The sequence below is a fragment of the Lates calcarifer genome, linkage group LG23 (genome assembly GCF_001640805.2).
Source record: "Lates calcarifer isolate ASB-BC8 linkage group LG23, TLL_Latcal_v3, whole genome shotgun sequence".
NCBI lineage: Eukaryota > Metazoa > Chordata > Actinopteri > Centropomidae > Lates > Lates calcarifer.
In genome coordinates, this window is record NC_066855.1 from 4,576,163 (window position 1) to 4,590,453 (window position 14,291).

The 14,291-nt window shown below is 45.1% G+C and overlaps 2 protein-coding genes across 2 annotated transcripts; one reads left to right on the top strand and one right to left on the bottom strand.

The window, feature by feature from the left end:
• The first annotated feature begins 377 nt into the window (after positions 1–377).
• tecpr1a (tectonin beta-propeller repeat containing 1a) lies at positions 378–12,043 on the top strand. The gene is given in 26 exon segments (XM_018672481.2): positions 378–543; positions 1,427–1,666; positions 2,207–2,389; positions 2,470–2,592; positions 2,678–2,797; positions 3,304–3,478; positions 3,568–3,668; positions 4,032–4,133; positions 4,219–4,367; positions 4,489–4,831; positions 4,833–4,931; positions 4,933–5,101; positions 5,223–5,368; positions 5,530–5,685; positions 6,074–6,223; positions 6,604–6,761; positions 6,872–7,102; positions 7,395–7,491; positions 7,702–7,781; positions 7,918–7,974; positions 8,257–8,431; positions 8,727–8,862; positions 9,001–9,093; positions 9,228–9,334; positions 9,687–9,806; positions 10,144–12,043. Coding segments are annotated over 25 exon segments (3,645 nt in total). The 5' UTR covers positions 378–543; positions 1,427–1,441; the 3' UTR covers positions 10,294–12,043.
• Positions 12,004–14,291, bottom strand: bhlha15 (basic helix-loop-helix family, member a15). The gene is given in 3 exon segments (XM_051066472.1): positions 12,004–13,255; positions 13,257–13,418; positions 14,053–14,291. Coding segments are annotated over 2 exon segments (570 nt in total). The 5' UTR covers positions 13,356–13,418; positions 14,053–14,291; the 3' UTR covers positions 12,004–12,784.

The window sequence follows — 14,291 nt, forward strand, 5'->3', positions numbered from 1 at the left end:
TTATTGCTCCTGTCTCATCAGCTGTTGTGACGACCGGCTGCTAAGCCTCAGGATGGATATGATGAAATGTTCACAAAGCACAAAGTGTTTCCAAGCCAAGTAATCTGGCCCCTGGCCCAGATCAGCAACACCTCTCTGATTACAAGGTGAAGGATTCTGGACCTGTCATTGAAAAACTGACACTTTTTTTGAGCATTCAAACAAATAATGTCTGTAAATGAGAGTGTGTGTGTTCTGCTCAGGGACAGAACTAGAGTCTACTCTCTCTGGCTGAGGTCATGGCTCTGGGTTGAGTGAGGTGTTTAGTTTTCTACTCTGACATATGAGGCAGCAGCGCCCCATGCTGGACGTTACAGCTACAAACACCTGCTGCGGAAACAGCCAGTGGGAACACTTCCTGTTTCACACTGGAGAGAAATTAAGATGTGAATATCAGAGGGTAGGTTATGATTTAACCAGCTGTCCATTCATTTCCAGTCACCGAATGAACAGCGGTGACACTCCTCCCTGCGCCGGTAGACGGTTTATGAGAGGAAGCTCAAGGTTGGTGTGTTTGAACTCCTGTTAATTTGCTATTTCCAGAGGGCTAAGCCTGTAAGCCTGCACCAAAAACAGGCTTGAGTGTTGTCGTTCGAGCCTAAAGCTGGTTTTACTGTACAGGGTGCGTTTGTTTGGAGCATTACATGTCTCTCTCGTGCCACTTACACCTGCAGTATAATATAATTTAAGGCTTGTTTGTGGCTCGTGTCGTTAGCCTGGTGTTAGTATGCAGCTGCCTTGTTACAATGTAACAAACGTCACGAATAATTTTGTCAGTTTTACTGTCGTTTCACTTTTAAGGTGTGTGTAGGCGTATTTCTGTATCATTATTCTCTGTATGTGCTGTATGTTTAATATGCTGAATGCAGGTGACTGAGGATACGCCTTTTAGCAGCAGCATCCCTGCCGGTTGCGGTTACACAATGTTGTGAAATGGAGACCACTTAAAACAAGCTTTAAGCGAGCCTCTGCGTTGTTTACGGCGTTTACAGCCGTTTCACATTTCCACAGCGAGGCTCGAGTGTTGTGAAAGCCCTGTGCGGGATGTGGAGTGTGGGTCAGTAACTTCATGGAACCACCAGGGCTCTGGGTCAGGCATGAAGTGGTGTAAACACAGCACAGCAAGGATCAGCGCCACATGAACACATGATCCTGATTACTGTGTACAGCGCTGCCCTTTTATCCCTGTTTTCCTCACTCAGCTCACATGGGCAAACTCACTTACTCTTATTTAACTGAGCTAGATAACATACTATGGACTTAATTCTTCAGTATCCGTAGTATCAGTATACAGGTGATATACCTGATATATGACATGCATTGTGGTCATTTGTACCAGTCTACAATAGCCATGTTGACCCCAATCTCTCGTCCTCCTCTTCCCCAGGTCCCAGGTGCAGCCATGCCCGTCTCCCTGCTGTGGGCGGTGGATGTGTACGGGCGGGTCTACAGCCTGTCCACGGCGGGCCAGCAGTGGGAGCATTGCCATGACGCCCAGATGGAGTTCAAGCGGGTGACGGCGGCTCAGCAGTGCTGCTGGGGCATCGCCTGCGACAATAACATCTACCTGAACGTCCACGCTTCTGATCTGCCCGTCCGCTACCAGGAGGAGACCTACGAGAACCAAGTGGGTCTCTTTCTCACACAGAGTTTATCTCTCCAAAAAAAAAAATAATAATAATAATAATAAAATGCTCATTTGAGTCAAGGTATCCTGAGTAGAATTGAAAATATGGCGTTCCCCTTGAACTAGTGTGATTGAGTGACTGAAAAAGTAAGTGCAACATCCTCATACAGCAGTGTCCCACTTCCTCTGTTGCTAACTCCAGCACACTGTCAGCTGTGTGCCTTAACAAACACATAGAAGCTTGTGGAAGCAGCTTTTAATCAAAACAAACAAACTCACTGACAGTATACTGAAGCCTTCTGTATATGGAACTCAAATGGAGAGGGAACAAAATAATTAGATTCATGGATCCTGGGAACGAGGTCAGGTTATATGCATCAGGTCATCCTCTGTAGTGGCACTGCTGTTGCTGTGACTTCCTCTTACATTTCAACCAAAGTGGTGTTTGACATGATGCAGATGCAGATTGTATTATGATTATGTTTATGGGGAAACCAGGTTACTTTTGTTTTGAACCATCCATCTCCGTCTGTCTGTCAGCGATGGAATCCTGTCGATGGTTTCTCGGAGCGTTTGTTGCCAAGCGACCGCTGGCAGTGGAGTGATGTCACGGGTCTGCAACACCAGCCTCTGGACAGTTTTCGACTTCCCTCTGACAGCTGGGAGTGGGAGGCCGACTGGTACATTGATGAAAACTTTGAGGGAGAGCCCACAGAGAAAGGGGTGAGTGTCCGATGATTTTTATTTCTTATGTTTGGCTCCTGTCCTTTTCATTTTAATGATTGAGGTGTTCGTGTCTGCAGGGATGGACCTATGCCATCGACTTCCCCGCCACCTACACCAAAGACAAGAAGTGGAACTCCTGTGTCCGTCGCAGGCGATGGCTTCGCTACAGGAGGTACAAAGCCATGGACACCTGGTCTAAGGTAAGCATTGTACTGTGTGTGTGTGTGTGTGTGTGAAGCCGGTCAGTTTGTTCACCTGCGCCTCTCTTCCTGTGTGTGCTGACAGATCCCCTCGCAGCAGACGACTCTACCAGATCCCTTCAGCGACATCAGCTGTGGAGGCTGGGAGATCAGTGAGGAGCCCAGGGGCCGGCTGTCACTGTGGGCAGTGTCCCTGCAGGGCAAGGTACAGCTAACACACACACACACACACACACACACACATGTAACATCAACCTTAGCCTTAGGTATCCATGGCAACATACTTAAAGTCTTGATTACTTTACAAAATCCACAAATAATAGTGTGGAAAACTGTACTTTACTGCACACTGCGAGACATTTTCTGGTATTTAGCTTTGTAAAACAGCAATAATCATCAATTAATTAGAGTGATACAGCATAGTTGATAAAGGTGAAAGAACCACCTTAGCGTATCTTGGCAACTAAAACCTGTCATGCTCTGTAAAATAAAACCTTTAATAACTGGGTCTGATGTATCTGTCTAATCTAATAAGTGTTAAGATTTTGTGTGTGTCTGTTTTTTGACCTTGTTAATGCCCATGGCAAGATCACATACTCACAGTCTCATTACATAAACTGTATTTGCATTTGCTTGATGCAAATAGTGTCCACCCCCCATTCAACTGTTATCACTCTTGATTATCTAACCCCTCCTTTTCTCTTCGTCCAGGTGTGGTTCAGGGAGGGAATCTATCACCAAAACCCTGAGGGCTCTTTGTGGGAGGAGGTGTCTCTCCCCGGGGAGGTAGTCCAGATCAGCTGTGGCCCAGGGGACCTGGTATGGGCGGCGCTGTGGGAGGGGCAGCTCATTGTCAGGGAGGGCATTGGCCGAGATTGCCCCAAAGGTACACAAGCTCACTGATAGGAGGAAGGTGTGGTGTGTGTGTATCTGTGTTAATCCTCCTTATGGAGAATATTCCTTTCTGCATGCCAGGTACCTCCTGGGCTGTGGTGGACTCTCCCAGTCCTGATGTGGGAGCCATACATGTAGCCGTGGGAGTCAATGTGGTTTGGGCTGTGACCAAAGATAATAAAGTAAGAAACTTCTGTTATGAATATTATAAAATGAAATGAAATCTTCACCAGCTATCTACAATAATTTAAGTTGTTCTGGTTTTCTCTCTTACTATTATCCAGTATCTTACTTACTTTACCTTCCTATATTTTTCATATATGTACATAACTGTGTATACACACACTCAGTTGTCAGTTTATTAGAAAAGCCTAGTTAAAAATAATGCTGTATAATACAACACCTATGCTAAACCTGCACTAGTAAAGTAGAAACTATGGCAAACTATATCTAAACTGGTAGCAGCTGTGCCAGTTTATTGTTGGAGCAGGTGTGTGTTATACTAAAGAGCACCCCCCCACACACACACTCTCCTGTTTCTCCAGGTGTGGTTCAGACGTGGCGTGAACTCTCACAACCCCTGTGGCTCTGGCTGGATCAGCATGGTTGGAGAAATGATCATGGTCAACGTAGGACTCAACGACCAGGTGACTTTCAACCATGTGACGTCACACCCTGCGTAGGGAGTACACATGGACATATTCATGACAACCTGTCGCTGTTTGTGTGTAGGTGTGGGGTATCAGTTGCGAGGACCGGGCGGTGTACTTCAGACAGGGTGTGACCTCCAGTGAACTGAGCGGGAAAACCTGGAAGGTTATCAGCGTTCCCCGAGATGGAGATCGATCTCACTCCAGTGCCAGCGCAAACAGCCTGCAGAGGTGGAGAGGCCTTAGTGAACACACACTCTCACACCACACACACTCAGAAAGACATCTTAGGCAGAGGGAACTCTTAATTCACACTCTAATCAGTTTCTCTTTCTCTCCCTCCATTTCATAGTGCTGGATATTACTTCAGTGGTGAGGTGCGTGCTCAGTCAGTGGTGAGTGATGTGGAATCAGACACGGAGAAAGGATCTACAGATGGACCCGCCTGCCTCGTCACCTCTGCCTCCCCAGAGTCCTTTGTTGATGCCCCGACAGATCACACCTCTGACCAGCCCACTGACACCCCCAAAGCCCGCATCCCCAAAGTCACCAGCGACAGCTTCATCTCCGAACTCGTCTCTGATCGAGAGCCCGCAAAGACCATAAGAGATGTCGGATCTGCCGCTCCTGCTGTTCTGGAGGAGGAGACCATCCCCGGAGAGGGAGAGGTCAAAGCTCCCTGCACCGACAGTAGCTCTTTCCCCCACTCAGTCAGGAGGTCTCCTCGACCCCCAGTGGAGTAACGTGGACCTGGAGGAGGCGCAGGGTCAGCAGGCTCAGACTGCAGCGGATGCTGGAATCAGCAGATACTTGCAGCCTGTCATCGGTGGCTACATACACCCTTGCCATGGAGGATCCATATGGGGCAGATGAGCACCCTCTGTGGGCGTGGGTCAGTGGAGGAGGCTGCTCTGTGGACACTCACTCCCAACTCAACTGGTTCAACTGCACTATGAACACTTCATGTGAGTTCAGTGAGATTTTTTAGCATCTCAAAACATTTAGGCTCCTCTTGAGATAAAAGAGAGTTGTTTCCTTTATTGAGGTTAGTTATTGATTTTTTTTTTTCTACCTTTCTTCCTCCAGCTCTGGTTCAGTCAGTCCAGTCCATGAGTCTGTCTGTGACCCCAGCCCAGACGGCAGCCTGGCGGAGACAAATCTTTGAACAACTCAGTGAGAGGACCAAGAGAGAGATGGATAATTTCAGACATTACGAACAAGCCATAGAGCAGGTACATGTGGTTTGAGAGAGGTTACCACCTGCTCAACTACAGGAACGTCCGCTTACTTCTGTCTCATGTCATACTGTGTTTATGTTTCTCTTCTTTCCTCCTTGTTTCATTCATTAATTAATTAACCTTTTTATTTGCCCGAACACCTGCTTCCACTTCAGTCTGTGTGGGTGAAGAAGGGGACCATGCAGTGGTGGAGAGACTGGAAGCCACACAAGTGGATAGATGTTCATTTTGCCTTGGAGCAGTTCTCAGGACCAGAGGGCAACAAGGACGGCATCCTTTTCATCTACTACAACTTCTATGAGGAGAAGAAGGTGAGGAAGAGTGTATAGTCACAGAGGCTTTGTGGGGAAAAAGCAGGATTTTGGTTAGAGGTTAAGGTTAGTGTAAGTGTCCCTAACTGTGTGAGTGTGTGTTTGTGTATTGTCTGGTTCATGTGTTAGATTTCTCATATGCCTTTCTGAGAGAAATAGTTGATTTGATAATTCAGTTATTATCAGATTGTCACAATGCCTATGTACCTGTTACACAACAGTTACCATCTGAATAAAGACTGACTCATTCAGATGGATTGGTACTGCTGTTCTTCTCTCATACTCACTACCGCTTTCTTTGTCCTCTTTCTTCCTCTATTTACTTTTTTAAACTTCCTATCTGATTTTTTTTTTTCATTCCCTCCCTCCCTGCTGTCACCCTCTCCAGTACCTGCATGCCTTCATCAATGAGGTCACAATCCTGGTTCCTGTACTAAATGACTCCAAACACACTTTTGCCATCTACACTCCTGAGCGGACCAAACAGAGGTGGCCAATCAGACTGGCTGCGGCCACTGAGCTGGAAATGCATGACTGGGTATGTTTGGCCATTACACACCATGCTTGCTTAATGGACTGCATAGATTTCCACCTGAAAAACAAAGCTTTAGCACCCAATTGTTTCACCTAAAAACTTCATGAATTAACTGAATTAATGCTAGTTTTATAAATACATGTCAGTCCATGTGGAGTTTCCCAACCTTGTTGATCAAAATACCACGAAAAAATAAAAGATCCATTTTAGTTAATTAAGAAATTGTGTAATGTCATTTTGTTGTTCTGTCTGCTGAAATATCCATGTGATTTGCAGACACATTTCTACCATTTCCTGCCTTCTTTCTCTCTCTCATCTTATCACTTCCCATTTGTTTCTCCCTCCCTCCCTCTGTCTGGCTCCACCTCCCCCCCGTCGTCCAGCTGGCATTGTTGAGTGTGTCATGCTGCGACTCCAGGGGGATCCAGGGTCCTCCCTCTAAGCAGGCCATCTGGTCCATCACCTGTAAAGGAGACATCTTTGTCAGTGAGCCCTCTCCTGCTCTGGAGGCCATGCCTTACCCCACACCCTGCGACCAGATGTAAGAAGTCGGACATCATGCTAAACCTCTGATAGATGAAGAAGTAAAAATATATAAGTTTCCCTTCTCTGCCATAACCACTCAGGCATAAAGTCTTTTACTTTGTGCAGGTTCTGGCGGCAGGTTGGAGGTCACCTGCGCACGGTGGAGTGTAACAGCGTTGGGATAGTGTGGGGGATCGGCTATGACCACACTGCCTGGGTCTACACCGGGGGCTACGGAGGGGGCTTCTTCCAGGGACTGGCCAGCAGCACAGATAACATTTACACACAGACTGACGTCAAGAGTGTCTACATCTACGAGAACCAGAGGTGGAACCCCGTCACAGGCTACACCAACAGGTAGAGTAGTAGCTCCAGATTCAAACTGAAGATATATACTGATATGTAGACTTTCTAATGGGACTTTTCTCTAAAAATAAATTGGATTGTCACATTTAAGAACCAAGATGAAAGAGTGCTTAACACAAGCAGAGAAATTTTACATTTATGCTTTTCTCTAAACATCTGAACAATTATGTCGTGATGTGATAAAATATTCAAACTGTAGCTGAAGCACGTGGTTTTTTATGGTTTGATCTGAAATGTGAAGTCAGTCGTGACTCATGTTAAGTGTGTTTGCTTTGTGTTATAGAGGTCTACCTACAGACCGCTACATGTGGAGCGATGCATCAGGACTACACGAGTGCACAAAAACAAATACCAAACCTCCCTCACCTCAGTGGACATGGGTAAGTACAGCTACACACACAAACACACAGACACAGGGAAATGCTCGGTGGTGATTTGAAACCAGTTCTGTGGTACTCAGGTTTACCACCATCCTTCAGTTTGAATACTATAAATAATTAGCCTTTAATTTGAATTGTGATGGACAAAGTGTGTAGTCAAAAAAGCAGATGTGTTCACTGTGTTTCACTTCCCACCTGTGCTGTTTTCAGGTGTCTGACTGGGCCATCGACTACAGCGTCTCAGGAGGGACAGACAGAGAGGGCTGGCAATATGCAGCTGATTTTCCAGCGTAGGTTTCATTTGCCGTTCCTCAGACCCACCTGCTGTGCCTGTTGGTTAAGATTATGCTGCCTTCATAGTCGTGACCTTCACTTATTTCTGTTTTTCTACAATTCTCCCTTCTCCTTCTCCATCTCTCTGCGCAGGTCGTATCATGGCTATAAAACCATGAAGGACTTTGTTCGTCGCAGGCGATGGGCCAGGTACTATAAAAAGCAACACTGGCATATTAGTATCTCCCAGTATATTTGTTCAGCAGTGGTCAGTGTGTGTCATGTGCACTTGACATTTGTAGTTTGTGTTTGTGGTGTTGACCATGATCGTGAATCATTAGGCATTAATTAGCTAAATGTAATGCTCATTTTAACATGCTAATCAGATGTTTGTTTGTTTTTTACTATAGATCTTCATATAGTAATGAATATTTGATGAATGTAAATACATATGAAGCTGTTGGACACTGTTGTGTTTTTCCTCCTGCACAGGAAGTGTAAACTGAACACTACAGGACCCTGGCAAGAAATCCCACCCATCCCACTGAGTGACGTGACCATCCTGCCGTGTGCCGCTCAGAGCAGCGTGGACGTGGTTCCTCTGTGGGCGATCAGCAACAAGGGAGACGTACTCTGCCGACTGGGAGTCACCACACTGACACCTGCTGTGAGTCACACAATCAATATGTATGGAGACAACCCATAAACAGGTTTTACACCACTTGATGACTCATAAACATTCAATGCAGTTTTCCTGCCGTCATTACAAAGAGTACAGCAGTGCAAATTAAGAGTGTGGGATCTTTTCCTTATCTTTAGTCCTTTAAGGTCATTAAAGGATTTGATACGGGACTGCAGAGGGACAATTTACTATGTCTAGTTCCTATTGATAAGTAGCTAATTATGGACAATTAAAAGGTACTTTAGGTAATTGTCCTAACATCCTGTTGTTGGTCTCTCAGGGATCCTCATGGCTCCATGTGGGAACTGACCAGCCTTTCAAGTCCATCTCCATTGGTGCTGCCAGCCAGGTTTGGGCCATTGCAAAAGACAGCTCTGCCTTTTATAGAGGATCTGTCTCTCCTCAGAGCCCTGCAGGTTAGTGGGATAAACAGTGATAATCTGCCTGGAATAACAGGGGATATCATTCGGATTCATCATCAGTGTTCAGGAGAGTTTCATGACATGATTCTTACTTATGTAGATTTATGTGTGTGTGTGTGTCTCCCTCTGCAGGAGACTGTTGGTACCACATCCCCTCCCCAGCCAAGCAGAAGCTGAAGCAGGTGTCTGTTGGGAGGACATCAGTCTACACTGTAGATGAAAATGGTAAAGAAACTATATTTGTATTTACAAGTTATGTATACCTGATAAGCCCTCATTTAAAAATGCTCTTGAGAAACTTTATATTTCTCGGCAGACTCTCTCTGATCATGTCTCTGGTGTGGTTGTTTGTTGTCCAGGTAACTTATGGTACAGGCAGGGTGTGACCCCCAGCTACCCTCAGGGCTCCTCCTGGGAACACATCTCTAATAATGTACGCAAGGTCTCTGTAGGGCCTCTGGACCAGGTGGGTACCAGGCAATCAGCACTGCACTGTGAAACGTACCTCACTGTTGATGACCTTTTGTTAATGTCGTAACATAGATAGATGAGGATGTGGTAGCAAACACGTTAATCAAAGGAAGTTAACAACACATGAAGCTGATGCAGATTTAAGCATTGATTTAGAAGATATTTTTATTTTTGAAATATATAAAGCCACTAAAATCACCATGACATGTAGGACTCAGTTTCACCTGTCATATAGAAAAGTAGAAATCATCATATGTAGTGATGAGTTAAGATGATTGATGATATGATAAACAACTTGCATGTTGTTTGGTGGATGATCTCTGTTGTTTTGTTGTTGCGGGGGGAAGGTGTGGATCATAGCAGACAAGGTGCAGGGCAGCCACAGTCTGAGCTGTGGCACAGTGTGCCATCGACTCGGAGTCCAACCCATGGAGCCCAAAGGGCAGTCGTGGGACTACGGCATTGGGGTAAGGCACCGAAGAAACTAAACTGTCTGTGGCATTCCTCAAAATTGTATCTATCTGGAGTTCGTTATAACTATACAGATTACAGCCTCTAGCAGAAATAATCTTAAAGAGGTGAAGTATCACCATGCTAAATGCAGTTGCAGCTGAAGTATTTATTCTATTGGAAGTGTCAGTAAAATGGAGGAACATTGATGATATTAAGTTTGTTAATAAGTTCAGTTTTTCACACATAAACTTGTGCAGTTTAAGTGAGGTTAAGTGTTTAAAGCCAGATTGTAAATAGGTTTACTTGCAAACAAACACAGATTTCTCCGTCTCTGTGTCCCCCGTCTTTTAGGGTGGATGGGATCACATCACGGTGAGAGGGAACTCCATGGAGCCGCCCCGCATCTGTCTTCCCTCTCTAACAGACCCGTCTGCCCCGGCCCCTCGGAGCCCCCTCCTGGCCAGGAGCGGGGAGGTCAACAGCAATGCTGTGGGATGCTAGATGCACTCATAGACACACACACACACACACACAAATGGGCACACACTCTGTATGTAGACATCCTAAACCATATTACCTTTGTAATATTTTTTTGTTTAAGTAGCAGCAATGATAGTTCTCACATCTCCTGAGGCAGTGTAGCAGAAAGTTTTCATTTTTTGACATTTAGAACAATCTGATAGCTTCAATGCTGAACTGAAGACAACCTTTAGTCCTTTGACCAAAATGTTGTTCCTTGCACTAACCATTCATCTCCTCTGTTCGGGCATTTCTGTGACATTTTTTGCTGTTGCTGCTCGTCTTTTGTCACTGACACTGAACTTAACAGTCTTAATGCATTTTGTTTCTTATTTATTCATCAGGACGTGATGCTTCTGTTGGTTCATGTGGTCTCTGTGTATAGAGTACCGCATGTAAAGTCAAGCTGAGGGTGGAAGGGTGATGTTTTTAAAAAGATATTTATATTTTAGTTTTTTGTTTAATGTAGACAGAGAAACATTTGTGTACTTACATTTGCTTAGCTGCTGAACTGTCAGTTCCAGGGCTGATATTGTGTACAAAATAGAAATTATTTTTCATCTTAGCCTGCAGGCAGCAGGTTAATAACACATGGTAAAACAGAGTAAAGCCTGATTACTCTGACTAAAATGTATAACTGCATAAAGCAAGCAGGACAATGTTTGATCCAGGCTGCTTCTGTTGTCTGCTAATCAGACAAACTGCTGTATAACTTAATACCACAGACCACTGAAAAAACCAGATGCAGCTTCTGTGTGACGACCACAGGTTTCTGAAAGGACTTGGGTTTATTGCGTGCCACAATCCTGCCTGCCAGAAAATCCAAATTTGTGCAAAGTGGGGAAACGTGTGTGAAGCTGCGTTTGGATGGGCAAGAAAAAATCACAATGGTTGAATGTGATAGCATGAGACATCTCTAAGAGCAGTTTTCTAGCCTTTCTTAAAGGTACAATAAGGAGTCAAATTTCCAGGTACATAGGGAACAGTGTCGTTGGAGTAGCATGTAGCAGCTGTAACAAGATCTACAGTGGTTTAATTTACCTGTGGTGGTTGCTGCTTGCCCGGTACAAACAGCTCTGATGTTTTATAAAGACTTTGATGTTATTTTATGATGTTACTGTCATGGAGTATGTGCAATGATTATTGTTGTAAATAAGGGAAAGATGTGGATCACTTGTAAAAGTTTTGTGGTTGAAATTCTAAAACTGAACCTTCCTCTTTCTCAGGAGAATGTTGCCACTTGCATGTCGTCTACTTCCTTTGTAGTAGAATGACTGAGCAGTGAGCAAAACAGTTGTCAAGAAACACTATATTTTTGTTATAAATCTGTAAGATAATGGTATTATACAGCACATGCAGTGGTGCTGTCTAAAGGTGGAGTAGTATTGTACATTTAACAAAGATCAATTAATTTAAAATAGTTTTCCTTTAAGAAATATTCAAACCTAACACACTGATGAGTTGCAGCTTTTCAGGCATTAGTATATGTTGGCTGTGTAAATTCACCCATATAGGAAGTAACTCTAAATATGATGCAGCATATTTACATGTTGAAAGTGTGCAGAGGTCTGTCTGCATTACCTGTGAATAACTAATATGAAACTGTGTTGCTGTGGTGTGCAACACGTCAGTGCCGTTGACATTGTGGAGTACAATTCTCAAGTGTCGTGCATGGTCAAAATAACAGTCCTCTTCAATAAATAAATGTGTTTATTGATGATAACTTCTCAAATATTCTCTCCTCTCCTGGTCTTTTTTGCTACAGTGTCCTGCCTCGAGACACGTGGAGACATAACAATTCAAACAGCAAACACTTTAAACATCATCTCTGCCTTCCAGCTACTGTACCGGCGCACAACCTGTAAGAAGACGAGTAAATAATGTTCTCAAATTGGTGGTAGCGAATGAGCAAACACACTTTCTAGCTTCAACACTTGACTGTTTAGGCCTGCTGCTTGCCTCTCTCTTCTTCCTGGATGTGACAGTTATGACTAGAGGCTAGGGCTCAGCAGGTTTCTCAACAGAAAACACACAAGAAGATCACAAGATAACACAAAAGAGAACAAGTCCCTGCCTCAGATCAAAACATAGAAGATTAGAAATTTAAAAAAAAACACAGAATGGCAAAATGTTAGCCCTTCTTTTCAATAACAAATGAGTCTTTTCACTTTTCAAAACTGCAGTCCATCTGGTTTTCTCTGTCTGATCTGCAGAGTTTGTGTCTGCTGGGTGAATGGGCCTCAAATCGTTCCATATTTTGTGAGTTCTACACAGCCCACGTCTGTGTTCAAGCATGGAGTTGTATGATCTGGAACAGCTCCTGGTTCCTACAGAAAACACCACAACTGACCAGATCTCAGAACAGTGCAACTGTAGGAACTGGTTTGAGATTTGGTCCCTAAAAGTCTTCACACACTTGGAGACCAAGCCCCCTGTTTGCTCTCCTGGTCTCCAGACCACCTTGCAGCCGCTGTTAGCTGTGCTGGCTGAAGCTGTGCATCTGGGTGAGGTACTGGGTGACGCCGTCCTCCCCGTCCTCCTCCAGGTGCTGCTGGAAGCACTGGAGCAGCTTGGCGGCGCTGGCCTCCGACTGGACCCCACCAGCAGGCAGGCAGGCCCCTGACATGTCCAGGATGATGGTGGTCAGAGCTTTGATGTAATTCTTAGCCAAGGTCAGTGTCTCGATCTTGGACAGCTTCTTGTCAGTCTTGACGTGCGGGATGGCCTCTCGTAACGCTTGGAAGGCGTTGTTGAGCTTGTGCATTCGCTGGCGTTCCCGCTCGTTGCTCTCTAGTCGCCGGATGCTGCGTTCTTTGGTGCTGGAGCCGTGCTGCCTCCGCCGCCGGCCTCCGCCTCCTCCTCCTTGACGCTTCCTGTCCACGCTCCTCAGGGACCCCCTCCAGGAGCCACCGATCCGCACCGAGGCCTCCGAGCCTTCCTGCTCAGCTGGAGCCGGGTTCTGGTTCTGTGTCTGGTTCTAGCTCTGGTTCTGGGTCAGACCAGGTCCTCCTGGATGGTTTCACAGCTTTACCTTTGGACTTCATCCTGCCACCTCCTTCACCTCTTCTCTCTCTCTTACAGTGTAGATCTCACAACTCCAATAGACCCTGAAGAAGAGACATGTTTAGAGAAAAGGCCTCAATTTGCTGGACGAGCTTCTCTCCAATTCAAACAGCCTTGCATCCTGCTGTATCTAATCAGCCTCTTGCAGTGTGAAAACTCCATGATGTTGGTCTGTTAATCTACGCCTCTTATCCCCACAGTCCTGAGATAATGCCCATTTCAAGGTTAGACTCACAAAAACACAGAGACCAGCCAGCACTCAGCAGCACAGCAGCAGCCAGTTGGTTAATTCACCTCCACTGCTCTTTAACTTTGAAATACAGGAGCTAATTAATCAGTTAATTAACTTCCTGACTTTAGTTTAAATATGCTGTAGCTTCACTTGTGGATTCACACGCAGTAGAAATTTCTTTAAACTGTATTATCAAACATGCTGATATTATAACTTACAAGATAAAGCTGTTTTACATACATAAGTTTACTCCATCACAGAGCAGAGTTTTTCCCTTCCCTCTGTATTTTCCTAACCCAAATTTAATCACCCCAACGGCAGCGTTACAACTGATACGGAGATAAAAAGGCACAAGTCAAATTGATTCACTGTAGTAAATGATACGCACACAAGGCAACAGTGGAAGTGAATTAAACACCATGAAACGGACACAAAAAAGGGCTTACCTCGGGAGTTAAACTAACTTTCCTCCTCCTGAGTGTTTACAGAAAAAGCGTCTCCATGCAGACAGTCATTTAAAGCGTCATCATAGAGAGGAACAGAGCAGAGGGAGAGAGGGCAGCGGAGCCGTGTGCTGCAGACTCACACAGACCAACTGTCACATGTGAGAGCTACCTGTAGCTGACTGATGTACACGTCGCGCTGCTCAGCCAATCAGAGAGCAGACACGCTCCCCTCCAGCTCT